Source organism: Mus caroli, chromosome 7, assembly GCF_900094665.2.
Source record: "Mus caroli chromosome 7, CAROLI_EIJ_v1.1, whole genome shotgun sequence".
NCBI classification, from domain to species: Eukaryota; Metazoa; Chordata; class Mammalia; order Rodentia; family Muridae; genus Mus; species Mus caroli.
Window position 1 is genome coordinate 112,034,498 of NC_034576.1, and position 25,607 is coordinate 112,060,104.

The following is a 25,607-nucleotide window of genomic DNA, read 5'->3' on the forward strand; positions in this document are numbered from 1 at the left end:
TTTGTCTTGACTCCATTGTTTCTTCCGCCCCGTCTAGTTACCTCTCTTTGCAGGGAACTGCCATTCTCAGTGAACCGTTCGTGTTGTGGACCGCGGGCGGGCCGCAACAACAATTAAATGACAAAACCTATAAATGCTCTTAAAGGAAGAAATATAAATACTTTAAGACAGTATATTTGTGTGTTCTTAATGATCAAAAAAGTTAGTGATTTTTTTTCTCCTTACTGGGTTTTGCAAAGATTAAAGGATTAATGATAACTATTTCAAGAGCTTGAGGATGTGGGACATTAAAGACCCACGTGGTGCTGGAGGCATATGCTTTGAGGGGGGATTTGGAAGAGTAAGCTGGCAATATCTACCAATGTTTATATGTGCATGTTCTTGATTTGGCAGTTATACTTCCAGAAATCTAGCCTTCAAGAATATTGGTGTGTGCACAAAGAAGCCTATCCACAGTTGCTCTGTTTGTAAAAGGAGAATTAGGAATCACATCAATGTCTACGCCCAGGGGCCAGGCTGACAGATGCTGGTATCTTAGATGCAGGCTGGCAGTGCGGAGTGTGGGAGGGAGGCCCTGGGTTGAGCTCCAGAACCACCGGAAGGAAAACACACTGAGGTCACTCTCCGCCCAGCCCCATCACACTGAGGTCACTCTCCACCCCAGCCCCATCATCCTGTGCTTCCTTCTAATACCTATGGGGCTGGCTCTACTTCCTTTGCGTGAAACGTTCTTCATCCAAGTACCCCAAGTTCACTCTCTTTCCTTTGTGTGTCTGTACCATCACATTTTGCATTGGGGCCTTCTCTGACCTCATCTACATCATGGAGACCATGATCCCTCCCTGCTCTTCACCTTGCCTGGGGTCTTTCTATTTCACTTCCCATGTGATTTGTTCTCCATATCCTTGTCAGCATTTGATGAATAATCTGTCCCTTGCTTAGGGAGAGTAGCTACCTGCTTCTTCCTTTTAAAATCATAAACTTCAAGAGGACAAAGACTTTTGCTAGTCTATCTCCTCTACTGGAGTCTCAGCATCTACAATGGTACCTAGTACACAGCAGGAGCTTAATAAATACTTATTGATGAATAAATAACATTTTACTTTTATGTATGCATAAAAGCATATAAAAACAGCACATGTTAACAGTGTTGAGAAGTGGGATTAGGGAGTTGTGGGGAGACTGTTCAGCATTACTGTACCATTTGAAATATATTATACCACATCTATAATTAAAAAGAATCACAGTGCTTTCCAGTCTCCTTCCAGGTCATTCAAAACACCTTCGTGAGGCTCTGCTATGGTTTGAAAGATACATGTGTTGAAATTTGATCCTCATTAGATATTAAGTATTGACAAGATTAAAAAAAAAACCTAGAGGTTGGTTTGGGGAAGAAATGATTGGAATTATATAAATTTATAAGAATGGGGACCATGTGACCAAATACTGTGGCTTAAGAAGAATAAGGAGGGCTGGAGAGATGGCTCAGCTGTTAAGAGCACCGACTGCTCTTCCGAAGGTCCTGAGTTCAATTTCCAGCAACCACATGGTGGCTCACAACCACCTGTAATGAGATCTGACACCCTCTTCTGGTGTGTCTAAATACAGTGGGGGTGAGGGTGGGGGGCGGCGCAGAGACCGAGGTTGACTGAAGCAAGCAGAGGTTCTAAAAATTCAATTCCCAACGGCCACATGAAGGCTCGCAACCATCTGTACAGCTACAGCATACTCATATACATAGAATAATAAACAAGCAAGCAAGCAAACAAACAAACAAATAAAATCTTAAGAAGAAGGAGGAGGAGGAGGAAGAGAGCCAGGCTGTGTGTTGCTGCACACCTTTAATCCTAGCACTTGGGAGGCAGAGGCAGGAGGATCTCTTGAATTCAAGGCTGGCCTGATCTACAGAGTAAGCTCAAGGACAGCTACACAGAGAAAACCTGTCTCAAAAAGAAAAACAAACAAACAATAGGGAGAATGGCTTCAGGTGCTCAAGAAGGCTGAGGCAGGAAGATCAGTTAAATCAAGGAGCCAGGACGACACGATAAGACACTAAGAGAACAAAACAGGAAAGAAAAGGAAAAAAAGAGGGGAAAAAAATCAAGAGCCACATGTGAGCCCTCATCTTCACCATCTGAGGCCATGGCCTCCTCAAAACTATGACCAAAAAATGGCCATCATGCGATACGGCCCTTTTACAACTGACACACAGAATCATAAGCCAAAATAGACCTCTTTCTTTGTAAAGGTACCCAACCTCCAGTGTTTCACTATAGTAACAAGAATACTAATAAACAGAAGCTGAAAATATTGTCTAAAATGAACCAAGGACTATCCTAGGCTTATCTCCATTGTATACCAAATAGCGTTCACTGATATTCAAAAATATCAGTAGGCCTGAACAACCTTCAGTTGTTCTCTCCTCCCACCCTGAGCATCCCAGGCATTGAACTCAGTGGCCAGCCTTGGCTATAAGCGCCTTTACCTGCTGAGCCTTCTCTTGGCCTCTCAAGTCCTTTCTAATCAGTATACCAGACCCTTCTTTATATCTAATCCTCCCTCACTAACAATTCCTATGCTGTGTTCCTCCCCCAGGAAAGTCTTCCACATCATTGCCTGACCTGGTCCCATGTTGGGTACCAGACTCATCTAGAGTTAGTGAAAGCTCTTGGGAAACATACTGCCTCTTTAAGAAACAAACCCAACCAAATTTAGCTGATTGGCATGTCAGCGACACATGACACATTCGTATACCTAACTCTATTGGGTGTTTCCACCATAGGTTTGTGGCCAAGCAGCCTAAGTCATTTAGTAAGGCCTGCTCCTCTTCTTGGGCTTTTGCTATCATGATCTCTCAGGGTCCACAGACCTTGACACTAGTTTTGCTGAATTCTTGACTGTCCACAAAGTTTCCTTTATAAATCCATGAGCTCTTACTCCCACAGGTCTGGAAAGAGAGGGGCTGTAATTCAGCTCCCTGAGACTAGAAAGAGGGCCTCCTGCCTGCCTTCTTGTCCAAGAGTTCATTCCACTCACCCTAGAAAGCAGGGCAGCAAGCGCCAGCTCTTGTCACTAATTTGGTATGGAGACTGGAACTCTGAGGATTCCAAATGAGAAGCCAACCAGCTGGGTTTATTGCCCTCTTTTCTTTTCAAGAAAATCGCTGGAATGAGAGTCAAGTCTATCTGGGAACTGGCCCCTTGTGGACAGTTACGCCCGATCGTTTCTAAGCTTTGGCGAAGCAACAGACTGGATAGGTGGCCCTTGCTGTAAGTTCTCCGGGACAAAGCTAGCTTCAGCCATGTGCATGCAGAAACACCAGTTAACTTCCTACCCCTTTCCTAAGCTCCACTGCTCGAGCCTGAGTCTACTGATCCTTAAGAACAGACAGCCACTCCTTCTCGGAGAATCTGGTTACTGAACTTCACCTTACACAGGAGCGAAACAGACTTTGGAATTAGGCTGTTAATTCAATCTTAAAACAAAAAACTACTACTACTACCACTACTATTTGGATGCATGCGCAGGCTATGTGTGGGGTATATATGTGCATGCACATGCATGTGCATACATGTAGAGGTCAGAAGGCAACCTAGGCTGTTGTTCCCCAGATAACATCCAGACATTTTTTGAGACAGGATCTCTCACTAGAACCAATTAGGCAAGGCTGGCCGGCCAGCAAGCTCCAGTGATCATCTGTCTCTGCCTCTCCAGTAGTGGGATTCCAAGTGTGTACCACCAAAGGCAGGCCTTTTATGTGAGTGCCAGAGGTCAAATTCAGGTCCTTCTGTTTGCATGGCCTGTGCTTTACCTCCCCGAGGTCTCTCCTCCCACGGAGATTTTAAGCAACTGAATATAGACCTCTGCATGCTTTTGTTGCCTGTAGGAGATGCTGGTCCCTGCCCGGGAAGACTAACACTAGATTTAAGGTTCGAAGGCAATGTCACATTCCTAACAGATAAGAACCAAATCAACCACACTCATCACTCTAAAGGAAGACTCGAACCTCCTCCTGTGAGGCTCTTCAGCCAGTCTCTCTTGTAACTGCACAGAGAAAATGTCATATCCGACCATCCTGGGTCTCTTGTCCTGGAGCCCCTTGATGAATTTAGAAACCATATTTGCTCTAAAACGCACACATACACAAAGCAACAGCACACCATGGAACTGACACTGCTTGGAGCCTTGGCCTGGGGCCCAGGTATCTCCAGAGCACCTATGCAGCCTCTAGTTTTGCCTTTGCACAAACCTATGCACAGGAATGAGTAATAAGCCAAAAAGTAGTAATGACAGAAACTGTGACCATAGAGCGTAGAAAGGCTCAGTGGTGCCTGCATCCTGTCCTAACCAGGCAGCGCTGCATTTGCCTTTCTGTTCTGCAGTTCTACAAATATTGCCTACCACAGGCCACAAACCTGCCAGTTATGAGGAAAAGATGGGTAACTTACACCTCAGCAGTTAGGAAGTGCGAGGTGAGCCCAGAGAAGGAAGGATGGCCCGGGCCTGTCACTGGCTCCCTTGTCCACCTGTCTGGCACTCCAGGCAGGTCTGTCAGTCATCACCCCTTGGCTACTCACCACACTGGCTTTCTTCATGACCCTGTCCCACTCCACAGGTCTCTTCATGCTGTCCTGACACTCCGGGGGACGTTTTAGCCATATCGAGGTCCACGCCTGAGAGCTGCAGGTGGAACTGCTCCCTGTGGGCAGCTCTCTTGAGTGTGCGGAGAGCTTTCCGCAGTCTCTTCTCTGTCCGCTTTACCACGCAGCTCAGATTGCAGGAAGCTGCAGATACAGAGGACAGCAGCATGGGGAAGGGTCCTCAGGCTGCACTGAGGATTTCCAGTGACCCACCAACACCCCAAGTTCTCCAGAACTGGGAACCTGGTAACCTGGGCTGCATTCAATTCAAACACAATTTGTGGGACCCAAATGGTAGTTTTGGGTTTTAAGAAGTTTTATCAGGTTTGAAACCAATTTAGTGTAATTTGTGGGGTGAAAAATCAAACAGGAAATACTTGAGTGCTTGCACTAGTTTCTGCCCCCACCCCCAGGAATGATGGGAAATGAAAGGCAAGGAGAGAAGGGACAAGCTGTGAGAAGCCTGGCATCACAGATGGCTTTCAGACCAACCTGTCACCTCCTTTTTGTAAGTTTCCCGTTCAAACTCAGCCGTGATAAACATTTCCTTAGGGGCGTTCAGTCGGCCAAGGGCTCCCGGGACTTGCTTGCCAGGGCTGCATGTGAGGTTTGCGTACTGGAAGCTCTCTTTTACTGAGCTGTGCCTCTCTGTATGGAGAAACAAAATGATCGGAAGCCAAGTCCTGGCAGAGCACGGAGCTGAGCATTTGCTAGAGCTCAGTAAACATTTCATTACAAAGTCTAGGGAGTGGGTGATTCACTCCACATGCAGAGCGAGCCATTGCCAGTCCCTAGCCTGAAGCCGGGACATTTTCATTCCTATGTAACTTTACTGCTGAGCTCTTGAACATTGTTTCACGGTAAAGGCTGAATGTCTCCCAGTGGCCAGCCACAGAGGAGGATGAGAACCAGGGGGAGCGAGCCGGGTTTTGTTTGTTTGTTTGTTTTTGTTTTGTTTTCTGTTTTGTTTTGTTTGACAGTTGGATAAGGTGGGGGCATTCTCATGGTGGTTTTTCTCACAGCTGACTGGGATGGCCCGAGCAGACGCTGAAGCATCAAATGGAGGGACAGAAAGCCACTACTGTTTTCATCCAGCTGACCTTGGTGCAACTCCATCCCAAGTGGAGAGAAAGCAGCCAGCAACGGTGTGTCTCATGTTACAGCCACAAACAGTAAATGGCACAAAGATTCAACAGAACTGAACAGTCTCTGAAACCATCTAGGGCATCAGTGGAATGCTTGCTCTAAGTCAGCCTTTGCCTGTTCTCAGTCCAGCACTTCTGCTGAATCTTTTGACTCTCAACAGACAAAACTAAACCGAACCAAACTGCAAAGCAGGACATGTTTCCACAAAATCTATTTGCATGTCTTGGGGTGTTTGTTTGTTTGGTTGGTTTTTGTTTTGTTTTGTTTTTCAAAGACAGAGTTTCTCTGTGCATCTCTGGCTGTCCAGGAACTTGCTCTGTGCACCAGGCTGGCCTCGAACCCACAGAGATACGCCTGCCTCTGCCTCCTGAGTGCTGGGATTAAGGCATGTGCCACCACCACCAAGCTATTTCCATGTCTTTTTAAAACTTACTTTATTGAACTAAAGGTTATCTGTGCCATAGACTTTAATTACAAGACAACAGACTATCAGGACCAGAGGAAGAGACAGATTCATTTTCTACTTATATTTTCCCCCCAAACATATATTTTATAGTTTTAAAACATATTTTTACTTTTTTATATGTGTATATAGAACATATGTGTATATGCAACATATGTGCAGGTCTTAAGGAGGCCAAAAGAGGGCATGGGATGCCCTGGAGCTAGAGTTACAGGCAGTTGAGAGCTGCCCAGTGTGGATGCTGGGAACTGAAGCTGGGTCCTTTAGAAAAGTACCCAGTGCCTTCCTCTGAGTCATCTTTTCAGTCCTATTTTATAATTTTTGAAGAGCTAAACTCAAAGCATAAGTGGATGTTAAAGCTTCTCTTGTTTTCCTTTCTTTTCCAATGCCTACATTAAAGCTATTTGTGCATGATTTACATTGTGTGTACGTTTATGTGAGTAGTTGTACACACACCACGGTTCACATGTGTCATGTGAGGAGAGCACATGTGAAGCCAGAGAACAACTTGCAGGAGTCAGTTTTCTCCTTCTACCACATGTGTGGGTCTTGGGAGATCAAACTCAGGCTACCAGGCTTGGCAGCAGCCACCGTGACCAGCTGAGGCATTTCACTGGCCTTAAAACTATTTTTATCTATTTATTTTGTTTTTATACAAAGTTTGCTCCATGCTCCAGGCGGGCCTGGAATTCACTATGCACTCAGGACTGACCTTGAACTCACACAATCTCCTGCCTCAGCTCGCAAGTGCTGGAATCACAGGTGTGAGTCACTGTATTTAGCTTAAAACTTTGTGTTTTGAAGTAAGTTGAGATTTACAGAAAAGCACAGACTTCTTGCACACCCTGCACTCAGTCCACCCTGCTGTTACCATCTGATTTCAGGGCTTGTCCAATCTATTAAGTACACTCTAGACCAAATCGATTTTTAAGTAATACTTCCCTGGGCTGGAGAGACAGCTTGGTGGTTAAGAGCCCACACCATCCCTGCAGAGGCCCAGAGTTTGATCGTCAGCACCCACACTGGGTGGCTCCCGAGAGAGCCGACACCCATGGGCTCCACAGGCACCAGACTTCCCATGTACATACATATATACATACCCACAAGTGTCCACAGCATTGAAAATAAAAATAGATCTTTAAAACGAAGTGACACCGGAGAGAGAACTCAGTGCTTAGAGCACTGGCTATTCTCATAGGGGGACCTAGGTTTGATTCCCAATACCCACAGGATGGCTCAGAACTGTTCGTAACTCCAGTTCCAAGACATCAGACACTTTTTCTTCTGTCCTACTTGAACACAGATACACATGAAGTCAAAACACCCATACACATAAAATAAAATTAAAAATACTTTCCTAATTTAAAGGTACAAAAAATTGACTCAGCCCTAAACAGCACACTTCTGTCACTGGTTAAGGCCCAGAGGACATCTTGGAAGAGGGGATATAATGAATCTAAGAGAAGGAAGACAAGGAGAGGGCCTGTGAAACACTGTCTTCCAGCCACGACACAGCCAGTGCAATTTCGATCACACAGTAGCTGCAGTTACCTGCACTGGGCCGGCCAACTGTCAACCATGGATCAGAGAGGCTCTTGGGGTGCTATCCCTCCCTACTGAACTGTACGCTGAGATGGATGATTCTGAGAAAGGGACAGCCATTCTCTACAGCTGTGTGCCCACTGATGAACCCAACAGCTTCCAGTGGTTAGCATGGGCATACAAATGGCCCTGATTAAACTCAGTTGGTCACAAAGCAAAACAAAAAGACATGGATGTGGGAAATCACTTGGAGGAAAGGGGAGAGGGAACAGGGATGGGAGGGAGGTAGAAGAGTGCGTAGGTGTCAGTAATCAGAATGTGCTATATACATGTATGAAATTTTAAAAGAACATGTTTAATAGAAGTTACAGAAAAGTATGAATATGGAAAGAGAATATGAAAAATACAGATTAAAAAAAATCAAAATCACCCAGCATTCTCCTACCCAGATGCAATGACTATTAATGATATAGTCAGCTTTCTGGAGCCTTCTCCTTCGACCTTAGGGGTATTTTTTATATACAGTTTTGATTAGGTAGATGTATAGAATTCTACTGTCCTCCTTTCCATCTCTTGTTTGTTTGTTTGTTTTTGTTTTTGGAGATAGGGTTTCTCTGTGTAGCCCTGATTGTCCTGGAAATCTATACATAGGCTGGCTTCAAACTCAGAGATCTGCCTGCCTCTGCCTCCCAAGTACTGGGGCTAATGGGGTGCCATTACTACCACCCAGCTACTATCTCAGCCACACAAGAAGACATCTTCCTACGTCATTCACATTCTTTAAATGCATATAATAGGCACACGTGTTCTATCACTGAAGGCACTGAAATGCACCTTGCTCAACCACCCAGAGACAGTCAAACTAGTCAGCATGAGCTTTAAGTTAATTTGTTTGAGGGTAGACTGGGGTGGGGGGTTGGGGAGGAACTTCCTCATCTATGAATGTCTCAATTTCTTTTAAGGTCCAGAAGTGTTCTCTGAGGTTTTGATGGACAGGAAAGCTAGGGAAGATTTGCAAAAGATTTTGCTTGTTTTGGTAAGCACAGTTATTCCTGGATAGCATTTGTTCTGCTACAGCCATTGGGACCACAATTCCCAAACACTGGAAATCACTTGGAGGAAAGGGGAGAGGAGACAGGGATGGGAGGGAGGTCAAAGAGTGCACGGGTGTTAGTAATCAGAATGCGCTGTAGACATGTATGAAATTTTAAAAGAACATGTCTAATAGAAGTTACAGAAAAGTATGAAAATGGAAAAAGAATATGAAAAATATAGAAAAAATTACAGCAAGAACACTGGATGTTCCATTATTGTTCATCAAGGCCCTCATTTCTGAGTCAACCACATTTTTTCCATAGTGTACGCTTCAACTCAACTCTAAGATTAAAAACTTCAACTCAATGCAGTCACAAGCCATCTTAAGCCCCACTGACTCACATGAACTCCAAGGTTTATCCCGAGCTTCAACAATGACCTCACAAAAAATCTCCTGAAGTATAACTCCAGAACTACACAAGGGTTAGGGCAGGCTCTGCTCCCTCCCCTAGAGAAGAAAGTCCCTCCCTGCAGATTCTGAATACCTCAGGGCCATCTAACATGTGCTTGCACTCAGCTGGTCACAGGTCCCTTACCCAACATGCAGGGACACTCCCTGCACCAGCCATTTGATTCCATACCTGGTAGTGCTGGTCGTAGGCCCTCGGGAGACAGCTTGGCCTTTTGCAAACTACACTTGCCTTCATTTAGCTTAAAGGTTACACTTGTCCTGACGGTGACGACATCTTCAGAAAGAAATAAGTGAGAGAAATTATCCTCATAGCAAAGGAAGAGAACACCCAGTGGATGACGGTACGCTCCCACTGGCTGGGTCTCTACACGGGCTGTAGATAATGAACCCCTCTAACCTGTGAAATGATCCGAGAACAGTTTGGATCATGAAGTGCCCATTACCTTGCACAAGTTCACTTAGAACCTCCCTTATCTCAAGAGAGATGGACTCAGTGTTCAAATATAACAGAGAAGGATTCCAAAACAGTCTACAGAGGCAGAAGAAAGATAAGGTCACTTCTGTCCTTTCTGAGAAGGAAGACAAGAGTAACCTTCAGATTGTTGAGGGAGGTCTCTTCTATGTGTGGCTTCTCAGAGAGGACAGAGCTGAGGGGGCTGAGCCAGTTCAGATGAGGCTATCACTTCTGGGATCTGGGATGGAGTGAGTGCAGAATTCTAGTCTCCCACCAGATGCTGGAGCGCTTGCCTCTCATTGAAAGCCCTCCGATTTGTGAAAACATCAGCATGTCCCTTAACCTTCCTCATCTGTTAAATGCACATAGTTAAGCACCTGTGTTGCCAGGATGCTGTAAGGCTTAAATGAGATAATGGTCCTAACATCCATAAGAAAGGACAGCAAAGGACAGTGCCTAAGACTCAGACTGCTTGAGTTGGAATCCTAGTCCCTCTTATTGCTTATCTGAGTTACTTTGAGTAAGCTCTTTTTTTCCTCTGAGCCTTGGTTTCTTTGGTTAATAATAATAATAAAATAATAATAATAAATTGATGCAGTCAAATATGGTAAACTCACTCCTATAATCCTAAAACTTAGCTGAGGCAGGAAGAATTATGAATTCAAAGCCATCCTGAACAACATAATCCATCCCAGGGGTTACATTACAAAGTAAGACCTGCCTCCAACTTATAAACATAATTTTTAAAATATATATTTAAAATTAAATGCATGGAGTTTCAAGTGTATTAAATAACCTATTCTATGGAATACAGTGTATAGTGGCTGGAGCATTTTAACTTCTAAATTGCCATCTTGCTTAGGATTTAAACTTTGGACATCTTTATAATATAGACATCAAGATATAATGTGACTATTGATTTGGACAGACTCATGATAAATTGGCAAATGTGTCCTTATCTGGGAAGATGAGGCCTTCAGAAAACACTGGACTTATATTAGTCCCTTGACTAGGACTAGATATAAGAATAGGTTCAGGTCTCTTTCTTGAGATAGAATCCCACTTGCCCTATTCTGTCCATGCCACCTCCCCCAATGTCATGCGTCCCAGGCACGGTCCCTATTGGGCCTTTAAAGTGCTCTAGGATAGAGGGAATTTGGAGATCCATGAAACTGTTCTCTCCAGAGCTTTGTGGACCTCTTGTCAATACGGTGACCCACTTAGGCTAAACAGGACTCCCAAGTACACAGGGGACACTCGGTAAGTATGATTTCCACAAGTAAGTTAGGTATCAGATGCCACAGCCGTGGGCAAGAACACCTCATAATATTCTCACAGCATCCAGATAAGAAAAAAGCAAACAAAACCACCCCCATGAACAGCACCGCATGAAAGAAGCCCGCTACACACAGTGACCCCTGCAAGAATACAGTTTGGTAATTACCCCCAAAGGCAGAGTCATTTGATTTTTGCTGTTTGCTTCTGAGAGAGGAAGAGCCACAGGTGACAGAGTAAGCCTCTTGCAGTCCTGACAGACAGAACGTGGAATTGTCAGGATACATAAGCAAGATAACAGGCTATCCTGGTAGCAACTAAAGTCACCCCCCCCACACACTCCACACAGGCCACTAGAAAAATGCCCAGGGCATGGGCTCTCAAAGCACGAGCCTCTGGTTGTCAAGAAGTATCTGGTTCATAGCCAGAAAGCCCTTTGAGCATGTCCAACATCTACAGACCCTACCATGGGAACCTTCCCAGGGATGTGTGCCACTCACCTGACGAGAGGTGAATGCCAGAGCGGCACCTGAGGAAGCACCTGTCTCCTCCACCACTTTTACCACAGTGCAGGGACACACGCGGTGTCATGCTAGTGGACAGGAAGCCCTTCACTTCTAGACAGGACAAAACACAGGCGCTTGAGGAAAAAGAAGCATGCACCTAAGTGTGATGAGACTGGAGCTCACCAAAGGCCCCAAGAAAAGATGCCAGAGCTGAACTCCCTCCCCAGCCTCCTGACTGACACAAGCCTTGCCTCCTATGAAGGTTAGAGAGGCACAAGTCTACTGTGTGCTCATGCAGAGAAGCAACCATAAGACAGAAGGACACTCCAGTCTACACAGAAGCACAGAGCTAAATGTCAAGGAGCCTGAGAAGTACCTCCTGTTTTTGGACTTGTTAAAGACCAGCTGCTGCTGCTTCAGAGGAAGGTGCACTTTAGGCCCAGTGGAGTATGCAAGCACGCAGTCTCAAACCTCCAGACTTGGGGTGACCCTGTGGCCACATGGGACCTATGGGGAAGGATGGAGCCTCTTACCCACACAGTCTTTTTTATTCCAGTGGAGCTTGAACCCTGGGTGACACTGGCACTCGTAGCTACCCACTGTGTTGATGCAAACTTGCTGGCAGCCTCCATTGTTGACACTGCACTCATTGGTATCTGTGGAACAAAAATGGTCCCCTGTTGCAACAGTACATCATAGGCTGACTGCCTCTCCCATTGAGAAGGAAGCAGTAGATGAGTCACATGGCTGACAGTCATTTTGAGGGACATGCACTTGACACCTGCTGGCTGCACACTGCACACTCCCCGCTGGCATGTGCCTTGGTTGAGAGGTTTTAACCATTGACAGGAACACTCAGAAAGGGAGAGCACTACTTGCAGGTGTCCAGACTCAGACCCCATATGGGCTTTGAACTTGAAACTCCACCACCCTCTGAACTACATACCAAGGGAGACAGACAGAATTAAAACTCCCTATTTGACTGTTCCCACAGTTAAGAGAGAAGAAAAGTAATGAGAACCTACATTCCCATCAACTTGGGACTGAACCCAAACTGGAAGGAGGCTCCCAACCAGGTTGACATCTATGTGTCCCACTGGGGTCTCATGATAGATAGGGTAGGGTAGAAGGTATGCTTTTAGTTGTGCCAAGAACGTGGAGAGAGAGAGAGAGAGAGAGAGAGAGAGAGAGAGAGAAGGGAGGCACAGCCATCTACAGCAAAGCACCATTATCTGTCTGTCTCAAACACAGGGCATGAGAATTGGCAAGAAGTGCTCCAGCCAGTCGTCCCCAAAACCCACAGATATTTAGGATCACCATGGAGACCTTAGACAAGTTCTTCTGGAGTCTAGATCTGGTCTCAATGATGGCTGATTGCCAGGAAAGTAGAGCAAGAATCAGTTGGCACTGACTTATATATACCACAGCCTACTTGACCATAAGGGTATGAGGCATAAACATATACTGTTAAACAGTCACACAACAAAGAGAGAGTCAATTTCCCCTTCTGGACCCAAGCCCTAACTGAAAGGCTTGATCCAAGGCTTTGCAGAACAGAACTACGATTTTGCTGGGTGCCCTGCCAAACCTCTCTGAAGATAACCACATTATCTTCTGCTGGGAAGGCCAATGGGATATTGTCTCAGCTCCTGTAAGACTCTCCAAATATAAACTCAAATCAAATCACTGATGAATCCATAGCTGACAGAGCTCAGTTCTTTTGTACTCCATTGAATACCTGGTGTGCTAGCAGGGTAAATATGAACATATTCCTTTCAACAAATGTTCTTCTTGTTGCCACTGTCCAAGAATATACCCTTTGTCACAAAACAGGGAGATGACCCTCAAGGGTGGCTTGCTCCCAGGCTTTGGCCTCACCATAGAGGGGCCACCCACTCACCTCCACAGTGGGTGAAGCTATAGAGAGTGTACCCTCTGTTGCAGGCACAAATAAATGTGCCAGGGTGGTTGATGCAACTGTGGTCACAGGTCCTTTCCAACGAACATTCATCCACATCTGTAATTATCAAAGAGAGGGGGGAGCTGATACCACCTCTGCCATGTAAGTAGAGGTGTTCACACTGATCACAAGTTGCTGACCAATAGCCAAACAACACATGTTAGGAAAACTGGTCAACTCCTCCTCTCTGCTCCTTTGTATCAAAGAACTGTTAAGGAGCTGACTAGGAACTACAGTCATTCCCAGGTTCCTTGGTTGTAAATTTCATTGCAAACTTTACTAACTTTGAAGTTCATATAATCTCTCTCCCCCACACTTATTGGCAAGGCTGAGTAATTTAAGTATATAAATTGTGTTTTTTTAGTTTTTGTCAACTTGATACAAGATAAGATCATCTGAGAAGAAGGATTCACAATTGAGAAAATGCCTCCATTTCTGGCCAGTAGGAGCATTTTATTGATTAATAACTAAGGTAGGAGGATCCAGGCCACTGTTGGGAATGATACCATCCCTGGGCAGGTTATCCTGAGTGGTATAAGAAAGCTAGCTGAGCAAGCCATGGAGAGCAAGCCAGTAAGTAGTGTTTCTCCAAGGCTTCTGCTTCAGTTCCCGCCTCCAGGTTCCTGCCCTGCTTGAGTTCCTGTCTGACTTCCCAAAGTGAGGGACTGTGATCAGACATGTAAGCCAAATAAACCCTTTACTCTCCAAGTTGCTTTTGTTCATGGTGTTTTGTCACAGCAATAAAAAGCAAACTAACATATAAATGAAGACGAAATGAGGTACCTAAAAATAGGTCCATACCCTAAAGGGTACATTATTATAATAGTAATCCAAGCTATTCGTTATCATTGTTCTATTTTTGATAGTAAATGGTGAAACAAAAGGAGAAAATGAGCCGGGTGGTGGTGGCGCACCACTTGGAAGGCAGAGGCAGGCAGATTTCTGAGTTCGAGACCAGCCTGGTCTATAAAGTGAGCTCCAGGACAGCCAGGGCTATACAGAGAAACCCTGTCTCAGAAAAAAAAAAGAGAGAGAGAAAACAATTTGATTAGATACGATTCTGGTTTCTCTCTTTCTCATCTTTGCAAAATTACTCTTCCTGCCCCAACAGGCCACTTAATCCTGTGTCTTACTGCCCTCTGCATTAAAAGAATGCACTCACACTAATACCTTCAGTGTCTGTCTATGAAAGATGCTAAAACTGGATTGGCTAAGGCCTAAATTAGATGTATTTGGAAAACCTCTTGTCTTTGTTACTCCTCCCTGTACCATCTATGTCCGTGGCACAGGGGACTGTACACCTAGCATCTAGTAGGGCCATGCAAACCAGCCTCTGCCAGCTGCATCTGTGGGTATGACTGTGTTTTTTCTATGTCTTATTCCCAGAACTGTTGGGATGGTTCTAATTGGTGTCTCCAAATAGATAAGCCTGGATCATGCTTAGTGGATGACAACCACACCATTGGGCTGGACCACTTTTCTATACCCAACGTGCCATGAAAAGCTATGTTAGTAAAAGGCAAACATGTTAGCCAGATGTGGTAGCACACGCCTGTAATTCCAGCACTTGGGAGGCAACAGCAGCAGAATCACCATGAGTTCAGGATCAGCATAGCTTAAGCAATTTCCAGGCCAATCAGGACCTGATTAGACTCAAACTAACAACAAACATGCGCGCGCGCACACACACACACACACACACACACAGAGAGAGAGAGAGAGAGAGAGAGAGAGAGAGAGAGAGAGAGGCAGGAGTGGGAGGGGGGAAGTGAAGAGAGGGAGAGGGGAAGGCATGGATGGATCAAGAAAAATGAAAGTATAAAATATAAAGAGCAAATTCTTGCAAAGTCCTTCTTCCCTGGCTTTTTCCAGAAATTCTGACTGTCTTCTCAGAAAATTCACTCTGTGCAAATATTTGTTCTACCAAGAGCAATGGGTGGAAAATGAGAAAAAGTCAGTTTCTTTCCTTGTACTTGACGCCGTTCCGTGAGATCTGTTACGAACATCAGCCAGTTGCCGACAAAGTGCCTTCGTTCAGTAGCTGACTTTGGTTGCTCACTGTGGACGTTTGCTTTGCCAAAAATAATGAGATCATTTTCCTAATTCCTTTTTAATGTGTTTACACAGCTTAAACATATTTCTTGCCCTATACATTATGAAACATTGTGTGGAACAGCAAATTTGCTTTCCAAGTCAAACTGAAGAAAACCACAAAATAATTATCTAGAATTAACTCCCTGAATTTAAAGAAGAATATATTTGAACTGCCTGGCAAGTTATGTATCAAGAACAGAGTGGGAAGAAGAGCTTAGTCTACTCTGTAAAGTGCCTATTTTAAAAGATGCTGCATCTTTTGTCTTGTGTATGTGTGTGTGTACATGTTTACAATGGTCAGAGGTCAGCATCAGTGTCTTCCAGAATTGCTCCCCATCCTATTTTTTGAGCCATGGACTCCCACTGAATCTGAAACTTGCTAATTCTGCCAAACTGGCTGGCGGTTGAACTCTAAGGATTTTCCTGTGTCTGCCTGGCAGGACTGGAACACACACCACCACACTCAGCCTTGTATGTGGGTGCTAGCAATCCAAACACATGCTATGCGGTAAGCACTTTGCCCACTGAGCCATCTCCCCTGCTCAAAGTGTTGTACCGCATTTTCTGATTTCTATACAGTGTTGAGCTTTGCTTTGTTCTCTGGTGTGAGGTTTTTGTGGTGCCTGGATCTCTAGCCAGGCTGGTCTCCAACTTCATAAGGACGCAAAGATATCTCTGAAGGTCTAGTCCTCTGCTTCTACCTCCCTGGTGCTGTGAGTACGGGTGTGAGCCACCACGTACGGTTCATGCAGCGCTGGAGGTCCAATCTGGGTCTTTGTGCATGCTGGGCAAGCACTACCAACTGAGCAGCTATAACTTCACCCCTCCATAAGTCCCCATGCTAAGATGTCTAACGAAATAAGTAAGGCAGTCCTTCGTCCCAGAAATGGAACAAGATAAATGACAGTGCATCTTTCCTGGTACTCTTTCACATATACATTGATAGGGCATGAAAACTATTTATCTAAAAATAGAAATGATGTTTGCCCTAAGTCAGTTGCTAACACTGACAACTGCTGTTAACCATATGTGGGAAGGATTCAGTTGAAAAGGAGTCTGTAGGGGATAGAAAGATGGATCAGTAGTTAAGAGCATGGACCACTCTTACAGCTGACTGGCTGGAGTATACCCTCCAGAAACACCCACATCAGGTGGCTCAGAACCCCCACATAAGTCCAGCTTCAGGGAATCTGATGCCGCCGGTCTCTGTGGGCACCTGCACTTGCAGGCGTTCGCCTACACACAGACACACAGACATGCACATACACATATTTAAAATTTATTTTTTAAAGGTCTTTAAGTAAAAGAAAAAAAGTGTGTTCTCTAATCTTCCTACAACCAGTGTTTCTTCCCATCCACCTCAAAGTGCCAAAGACTAGCTATCCACAGCGAGGGCTGGAGGGGGAGACCAACTGGTTCTGGTGCCTGAATTGACCTCAACTTTTTGCTAGGTCTGGGTGTTATCCAAATCTACAAATTTTCCCCACCAACTTTTATCAAACATCCAATTGCAGTAAAATGAGTCCTAGAAAAGAAAAGAAAAAAAAAAGTATCTCTATTATCAGGATTCAACCATTAAAAAAAAAAAAAATCCAACCATAACCTTGCTTGCTTCACATTTCTCTTCCATTTCTAGCAGTGGATTCTGCTGTAATCACACCTGATGGGATTTCTAAGGTGTCCCCAAATGTTAACAGCCTAGTCTCAAAAAATATATGTGAGCTACACTGTGTCTTCATTCAACCTAAGATGAAGCAAGTAAAATCCAGGTTGGGGCCTGAAACCCACGTGGCTGTCAGGAGCAGGGTGAGCCAGTCTCTACCAAGCCAGGGCTCACTCACACCTTCTCTGTCCCAGCCAGGTGCGCCCTGCACACCTCAGCTTCCGTTTCAGCACATACCTTGGCAAGACTTCTCGTCTGTTAGTAATTTAAATCCTTTTTTGCAACTGCAGTCAAAACTGCCCACGGTGTTTTTGCAGAAATGGTTACAACCTCCATTCCGGGTCTGGCACTCATCGATATCTGTAACGGGCAAGCACTAAGGAAGCAGGGAGCAGCCGCTGCCTGGCTTCCCCCGAGTCCCCATCCTCAGAGAGGAAAACACCCACAAGAGCACTTAAGAATGCTCACTGATGGTTTCAATCTTACAAGCATCTCGTCTGGCTGGAAGAGAACCTCACCCAGCTAACAGTTCTGACTTCCCATGCACTGAAAAGCACTGAGGGCACAAACCCTGGAAAGAAGCGGTGAGATCATGTTTTATTTTATTCTCTTCTTCTAATGCCCTCCAAAGTTAAGACAACCCCCCTCAGTGCACGTTCTATTCTAGCTTAATGACTAAAGCTATAAGGGACAGGAGCAAATTGCACAATGACCAAATGATCTCAATGTTTTTTTAATGATTCCTGATTCTTAATCTTATCTTTGCCTGGTTTCATCTTATAACCAGTTTATTTTTTTTTTAATCATGCTAAAGAACTAACAAACCCTTTGTAGTCTTGCCCATGAAAGACCAGCAAGTCGTTAGGGTCTGTCTTCATTACTAAAAGTTAATGGTACAGTTATTCGTTAAGTGCTCTGGATAATCATCTTGGCTATTATTTACATGTAATCTCCAGGCTATTATTTATGATTGGTTGCTATTATCTGCTGCCGATGAATGTCCCATGAACCGCCCTTTGCTAATAAAACCACTTGCCTGAAGTGGATTATCTGATGCTTGCAGTGGCTGACCTTCTCAGCAGTTAGTGTAATTAAGTCACTTCTAATTAAGCTTACTCAATTATAACCGTCCACTAGCCCAGGGAAGAAAAGCTCTCATCAATATGAATCATAAGCAAATCTGGAAGTGCTCAAAGGCTGTAGAAGGTCAGAACTGCGTCTACCCCACACATCAGCAGTGCAGGACCCCCTCCACCCAGGCCCCCATCCCCCCTACACACAAGCCCCCCGCGCCAGGACAAGCGCGAGCTACCTTTACATGTCTTCCCATCCACCTGGAGAGTGAATCCAGTGGGGCAGCTGCAGTGGACACCTGTGGACGTGTCCTTACAGGTGCGGTCGCAGCCTCCATTGTTGACGGCACACGTTTCTGACGAGAGGTGGGAAGGGCAGTTAGCTTCCTAAAGGAGTTCTGCTACAGATATTACTGTCTGACAACCCTGAAAGCACAGAGGGGTTGCTCATGGTCACACCCCAAGTCTCTGCCACCCACACGTGAGACAGGGGAGAGAGGCTGCTGCACCTCCTGCTCTTGTGCTTCATCAGGAAACTGGTGACCAGAGGGGAGAGATGGCCCAATAGAGAAATCTCTCCCCACTAAAGGCTCCTGGTGACCCATGCCAATGGCCTGCGAAGTATGATCTCTCCCTCTGGCAGGCTGGACTGAGTGTAGAACAAGGCAGAAGGGGAAATTCCTTTCTTTTTTTTTTAATTTATTTTTTTATTAGGTATTTTCCTCGTTTACATTTTCAATGCTATCCCAAAAGTCCCCCATACCCACCCTCCCAATCCCCTACCCACCCACTCCCCCTTTTTGGCCCTGGCGTTCCCCTGTACTGGGGCATATAAAGTTTGCAAGTCCAATGGGCCTCTCTTTGCAGTGATGGCCGACTAGCTGATACATATGCAGCTAGAGACAAGAGCTCCGGGGTACTGGTTAGTTCATATTGCTGTTCCACCTATAGGGTTGCAGTTCCCTTTAGCTCCTTGGGTAATTTCTCTAGCTCCTCCATTGGGGGCCGTGTGATCCATCCAATAGCTGACTGTGATCATCCACTTCTGTGTTTGCTAGACCCCGGAAATTCCTTTCTTATTCCAGAAGCTTTTTTTTTATCTGAGTGATGGCCCATCCTGACCATTCCCTTGCTACAGACTAAAGATTTTGTCCTTACAATGCCAATTTACTCACATGTCTATCTCTGTCTCTGTCTGTCTCTGTCTGTCTGTCTGTCTGCCTCCTCCTCCCTCCCTCCCTCCCTGGGAGTTTCTCCTTCACATGGTCATTCTCGATGATAGGCAAGTACTAGTCAGCATTCACTCTATGTTAGCACGGCCAGAGCTTCCCTAGCTACCTCATTTGAAAGCCTGGGAACAGGCTTAGCACTTATTAATAACGATAGCTACGTAGGACATGTGTGCTTATCTGTGCTTCCTCTCAAAACTTCACTGCACTGACATCAAGTGTTTAAATGTGTAACTCTTTGGGGACAAAGAAAATGGGAGAGAAAACAAGAAAGTTGTCAACTCTTAGGAAGTGGCGTGTCAATGGGGAAGAGAGTTAATCCCTCGAGTCCACAGAGGGGCAAAGCCATGAGAACCACAGAACCCAGGGAGGCCCAGGAGTTAGAGATGGGAAGCTCGTCTAGGAGCAGAGGTGGAGATGGTTTATAAATAAATAAATAAACAAATTAACAGGTTTCCTGAAAAACAATACCCACACCTACCCCAACGCACTAGCCCTAGCCCCTAAACCCACGTTTCCTGTATAACAACATCCCACTCCAACCCCAAACTTTTATTTCCTGATAGCCAGGGACCAGGTCCCAGCTACAGTACAGTTTACACTCTGGGGAAGGCAGACCAATGCATCAGGACATAGAGGAGGAAAAGGGGATCACAAATGAAAGCCTGGAAAGACAGATTTTAAACCCATATCCCCCAGACTCAGTTCCAGGAATGTCTCTATCCCCTCATAAGGGTTGCAGGGAACGCAAGGATTCCTCATAAGCTAAATCAACTTGCCCAGATGAAAAGACTTCAAAATGAAGGCCAGATGTGAAGTCACACCAATACAAAACCCATCAATCAATATAAGATCCAACTGGCTTCTTAGTTTTTCACTATCAAATGTAAAAAGGCAGTCAAGAATTGCTAGGTATTTAGGATTTTGTGTATTACCAAATCAAACAAGAAAAAAGAAGCACAGAGAAAGCAAAGGTAACAGAGAAGGGGCTTGCAGTGATGGCTCAGTGGTCAAGAGTGCATCAAACTCCTGGAGAGGACCTGAGTTCCAGTCCCTCTAACACTGACCTCCAGCCTCTGCAGGCACTGCAAACACACAATTAAAAATAACAACATCCGGCTGATGAGATGGCTCAGCAGTTAAGAGCACTGACTGCTCTGCCGAAGGTCCTGAGTTCAAATCCCAGCAACCACATGGTGGCTCACAACCATCTGTAACAAAAAACTGACGCCCTCTTCTGGAGTGTCTGAAGGCAGCTACAGTATACTTACATATAATAAATAAATAAATCTTTTTTTTAATCCATTTTAAAAAGACAATACAGGAAAAAAAAAGAGAAAATGAAGTGCAATTTCTTCAGGGTGGTAAGAGAAGCCCATGGACTGTTCCCTATATCAAAGACTAAAGGGTATGCACAGGAAAAAGGAACATGCAAAAAGACTCTTACAGGAAGATTAGAAGGTGGGAAAAAACAAGAAATTCTGTGGAAATTTCCAGAAAATTCTAGAATGAGAATTAGAGGGTCTCTGGGATTACTGCTGTCAGCAGGGAAGGAATGAAGGGTCCGAGTGAAGCAACGTACAAGCAGTTCTCACACACAAGCAGAGGCAGAGAACTCAAACCCCATCTCAAAGCCCTAGGGAGCACACAGCAGGAGCTCGTTAAACTGGCCATCGCCTTGAGATCTCAGGTCACCAGGACCCTGAAAACGTCTAGAGTAAAGCTTCTACAGGTGTCACACACTGGGCCAAGAGAGAGAGAGTGAGAGAGACACACTGGGCCAAGAGAGAGAGAGTGAGAGAGACAGAGAGACAGAGAGAGAGAGACAGAGAGAGAGCGCTGGGGATGAAGCTCAGGTGGGTGACTGTTTACTTAGTGTAGATGAAGCCCTGGCCCCACTCCCAGCCATGCATCAACTGAGCAGAGTGGCCCATGCCTGTAATCCCAGTACCTGGGGGTGGAGGTTAGGGACCCCAATTTCAAGGTCATCCTTAGCTCTAGTAAGTTTGAGGCTAGTCTGGACTACATGAGATGTGTGTGTGTGTGTGTGTGTGTGTGTGTGTGTGTGTGTGTGTGTGTGTGTATGAGGGGGTCTGGGGGGGGGATAGCACAGAACAATGGAGCACTGGTGTCAAAATTCTGATGACAGAATTTTCTTTCCAACACAGGATTCTATAATGAGCCAAATCCTCAATGAAGGGAGAATGCATACAAAGGCACTTTGAGAGACACGAGGTTTTTAGAAACTTCTATCTCATCCACAATATAAAGTGACAAACATCAAGACTTGGGCTCTGCCAAAACAGGAGAGCAGCGAAGCGGGTTCCTAGGCCCATGGGAAAGGCGCAGCTGACAGAGCTGCAGGCCAGGAGTCAGACCCTCCCCAGCAGCAGGAAGCCTCGGAAGAGGAGATGGTCAGAGGAGAGAAGGAGCTGAGAAGAGCCCTGCTGCCTCTGAACACACTGGGAAGGGCTTTAGAAAGCTCTGCCAGAGGCTCACAAGGGAACGGATAGGCGAGTCTTAGAAAACAGCTCTCCGATTTGCAACCAAAGAAATCATTTAATAGCAGGGCATTACAGGACTTGGACGAGCGGTGTGGAGATGCTCACAGTAATGGAAACACTTAATATTGACTTAAATTTTGATAAACCATATTAAGGGCTTGGAAGGAGTGTGTGTGTGTGTGTGTGTGTGTGTGTGTGTGTGTGTGTGTGTGTACCTAAGTTTGAATTCCCTAGCATCCTTTATTTGGGGGATGAGGGGAGACAGGTAGCTCCAAGGAACTCAGTAGTCATCTAGTCTAGTCAAATGTTGGTGAGCTTGGGGTTCAGTGAGGGACCCTGTCTCAAAATATAAAGAGGACAGCACTAAAGGAAAACACCCAACATATATGTCTAGCCTCTGTGCTTATGTGTATGGGTGAGTGGTGTGCAAGCAAGTGCATGTATGTACGGAGAGGTGTCAGAATGGTCCCTACGTGGTAAGCAGTGGTGAGTCAAAATCCTACCTGACCAGTAAACCCAGGAGCTGTCAGATGAACAGTTTTAAGTCAAACAAAACTCTCCACAGTAACAAGTCAAAGGCTTCTCTGGCCCCACCCCCACAGCTATTGCCTCTTCTCTCTCGTCTCTAGCTTGACTGTCAGGGCTGTGTGCCAACTGTCTCATGTCCCCCAGCCAAGTGCCACTCTTCTCCATTCAGCTCCTCTAGCACCAATGTTGGCTGAGGTGGAGATGGAAGGCTGATGGGCACAGAACCAGACAGACGGCCATGCTAAGCTGGACGCTGCCCAGAACACTCTGTCATTACCGCTAATCAGAGGAAGAGAATTGGCGGGCAATGGCCGCCCACTGCATCCCACACACTGGGCTCTGGGCACTTCTGCATATCATTATCTTTTTCAAATGTATTATGCTCTGTGTGTGTGTGTGTGTGTGTGTGTGTGTGTGTGTGTGTGCGCGTGCGTGCATATGTGCATGTGCCCCAGCACATATATGGAGGAGAAAGGACAGCTTGTGAGAGTGGTCCATTCTCTCCTTCCACCATGTAGTTCCCAGGATCAAACTCATGTCATCAGGTTTGAAGGCAAGTGCCTGCGCCCCATCTTACTGTAGCTGAATTTGCTGATAACCATAAAAGATAGCTTTTAATACATACATCCTCTTTACTTTTATGTATTTATTGTTGAGACAAGCTCTCACTCTGTAGCCCTAACTAGCTGGAACTTACTACGTAGACCAGGATGGCCTCTGTCTCACAAACATCTGCCTGCCTCTGCCTCCCAAGTGCTGGGATTTCAGGCATACCACTATATCTACCTTACATTTACTTATTTTGTTACAAGGTTTCACATATCCTAGGCTGGCCTCTAATTGACTATGTAAGCAAGATGACTTTGAACTTCCTACCCTCCTGCCTCACCTCCTGAGTACTAGAATTATAGTCATGTGTCATCAAGCCTAGTTTACGCTGTGCTAGGGATCAAATCCAGGGGCTCTATACATGCTAGGCAAGTACTCTATTGATGGAGCTCCACCCCAGCCTTTACATCTATGTTAAAGAGAGACCTACAGATAGGGAGAGTGGTTTGCCAAGTCTCACACGTAGTTGGGCAGTGCTAGGACATTAACCTGATTATTATTCTAATGACTTGGCACAGTACAGGGATCTTGGACTGAGACAAAGGGACAGTTTGGGGTAAAGAAAAAAAAACTATCCTGGCTTCAGAGAAGCTTCTCATCCCAGTCCAGTTGGCCTTGGGGACACATGGGCTTAGGCCTGATGCAACAGGCTGGAGAGGAAGGGCATGATGACAGAGCCAAGGAAGAGAGAGGATTACATACCCATGAGCAGCCGACGCTTCACCCGTTTATCTCCATCCATCACTGATGTGGTATTGCTCTCTGTCCCCTCCAAGACAGTGCTCTCTTGCTCTACAAGAGAAGCAAAGCCACAGCTGTCAGCCTGAATGGTCCAGCTACTCATTCCCTGAGTATCTGTTTCTGTTGAAATCTCAGACGTGAACTGTGTGACCAATGGCAGGTGAGCAACTGTCCGCTCCATAAGAACAGCCATTATGGCTCTGTGGGAAACAGCATATTCAATGACTAAAGAGCCTTATAAGCATTAAGGATGGAGAGGGTTTTGGCCTATAATGTACTGGTCAGAGACTCTGGAAGATGGTAGCTTGCAGAAGCCTCGGTTAATGATAAGAACTCCAAGAGAGAGCCAGCAAGGGTTATGCCATAAGACATAGGTGGAGTTTGACTCTACCTGTTGCTATTCTGCCACACAGAGACAGCTCTAGGCTCTGTCACCCTCCTCCTTTGGAATATATTGTCCAGATCTCTAGAATACCATCTTTCAGAACATCCCAGTCCATGGAGAGAGGAAGAGCTTTCTAAAGAGAGGGACTTCCACCCAAAAGTAGGCCATTTGCACAGTAACATTCGAAGGGATATCAGCCATACCTCTTATCAAGGGTTAAGGTTAAGAAGAGGGTTTGGGGTAAGAGTGGGCAGGCTGAGGAAGAAATTACTTACCTAGGCAGCTTCTCCCATCAGAATGCAACCTATACCGTGGATGGCAACTACACTCAGGGCCTTCTGCGGAATCTTCACAGGAGTGCTGACACCCACCATTTCCATGGTTACAAGTCACTGAGGTCAAAAGGAATCAATACTTAAAGCGCTGAGGTTTCCACAACCAGGGCTGGGTTTGTTTCCCAAGAATTTTTTTTTTTTAAAGACAAGGTCTCACTATGTAACTGGCCTGTGTAACTCACTATGTAGTCCTAGCTGACCTTGAACTCACAAGGATCTGCCTGCTTCTACTCTGCTGAGATTAAAGGTGTCCATCACCACACGTCCCCCCGAGTGCTGATTCTTTTTCTCTGCAGGTATCTGAGCATCTAGTGCATGCCTGACTCTTGAGATAAAAGACTTCCCTCTAAAATGTTCTTTGTTTGTGCAGTGTATAGTGTGTCACAGTATAAACCACATAGAACCATAGCACGACTTGAACGGAGTGGTACAGAAAGATGGAGCTCAGAAGCCTGGGGTAGAGTAGCATCTCACTATGTAGGGAGACTATACCAAGTGATTCTTGACTGTACCTTCCTCTCTCTGGTGAAGTCTGCCTCTTAGCCCAGCTGTACATGGGGCCTCTAGAAATTCTCTAGCACTTCATGTTTGGAACAAACTGACATTATTTAATTTGTAAGATGACAAAATAGGAATATGGAAAAGGTGAACTGGCTAGATCGTGTGATTCTGGGATATGTTCCCCATTCCCCCCTTTTAGGTATTTGAGGGGTTGGTTGGTTGGTTTGATTTTTGGGGGGGAGTGGGGGGCTTCTTTGGAGATAAGGTCTCATGTAGCCCAGGTTGGCCTCCAACTGACTCTAGAGACAAGTATCCAAAGATGACCTTGAATTCCCAATCCTCCTCCCTTTGCCTCCTAAGTGCTGAGATCACAGGAATGCGAATGTTCTAACAAAAAAGCATTTAAGCAGTGACATCTAAAAAACATTTAGTGAAACAAAAAAAAAAAAAAA

The 25,607-nt window shown here is 45.4% G+C and overlaps 1 protein-coding gene across 4 annotated transcripts in view; it reads right to left on the reverse strand.

Moving 5' to 3' along the window:
- The window catches only part of Scube2 (signal peptide, CUB domain and EGF like domain containing 2), a 68,395-nt gene that overhangs the window by 22,434 nt on the left and 20,354 nt on the right, over window positions 1-25,607 (reverse strand). For 2 of the 4 annotated variants that reach the window (XM_029479122.1, XM_021167639.1), the window contains exons 6-16: window positions 24,595-24,711; window positions 23,896-23,985; window positions 18,563-18,679; window positions 17,488-17,610; window positions 13,434-13,550; window positions 12,067-12,189; window positions 11,528-11,644; window positions 11,197-11,280; window positions 9,468-9,572; window positions 5,133-5,288; window positions 4,578-4,784 (exon numbers count right to left, since the gene is read on the reverse strand). In XM_029479122.1, coding sequence (XP_029334982.1) covers window positions 4,578-4,784; window positions 5,133-5,288; window positions 9,468-9,572; window positions 11,197-11,280; window positions 11,528-11,644; window positions 12,067-12,189; window positions 13,434-13,550; window positions 17,488-17,610; window positions 18,563-18,679; window positions 23,896-23,985; window positions 24,595-24,711 — 1,356 coding nt within the window. The remainder of the gene's footprint in view (window positions 1-4,577; window positions 4,785-5,132; window positions 5,289-9,467; window positions 9,573-11,196; window positions 11,281-11,527; window positions 11,645-12,066; window positions 12,190-13,433; window positions 13,551-17,487; window positions 17,611-18,562; window positions 18,680-23,895; window positions 23,986-24,594; window positions 24,712-25,607) is intronic. The other 2 variants (XM_021167638.2, XM_021167641.2) reach the window with 2 other exon arrangements.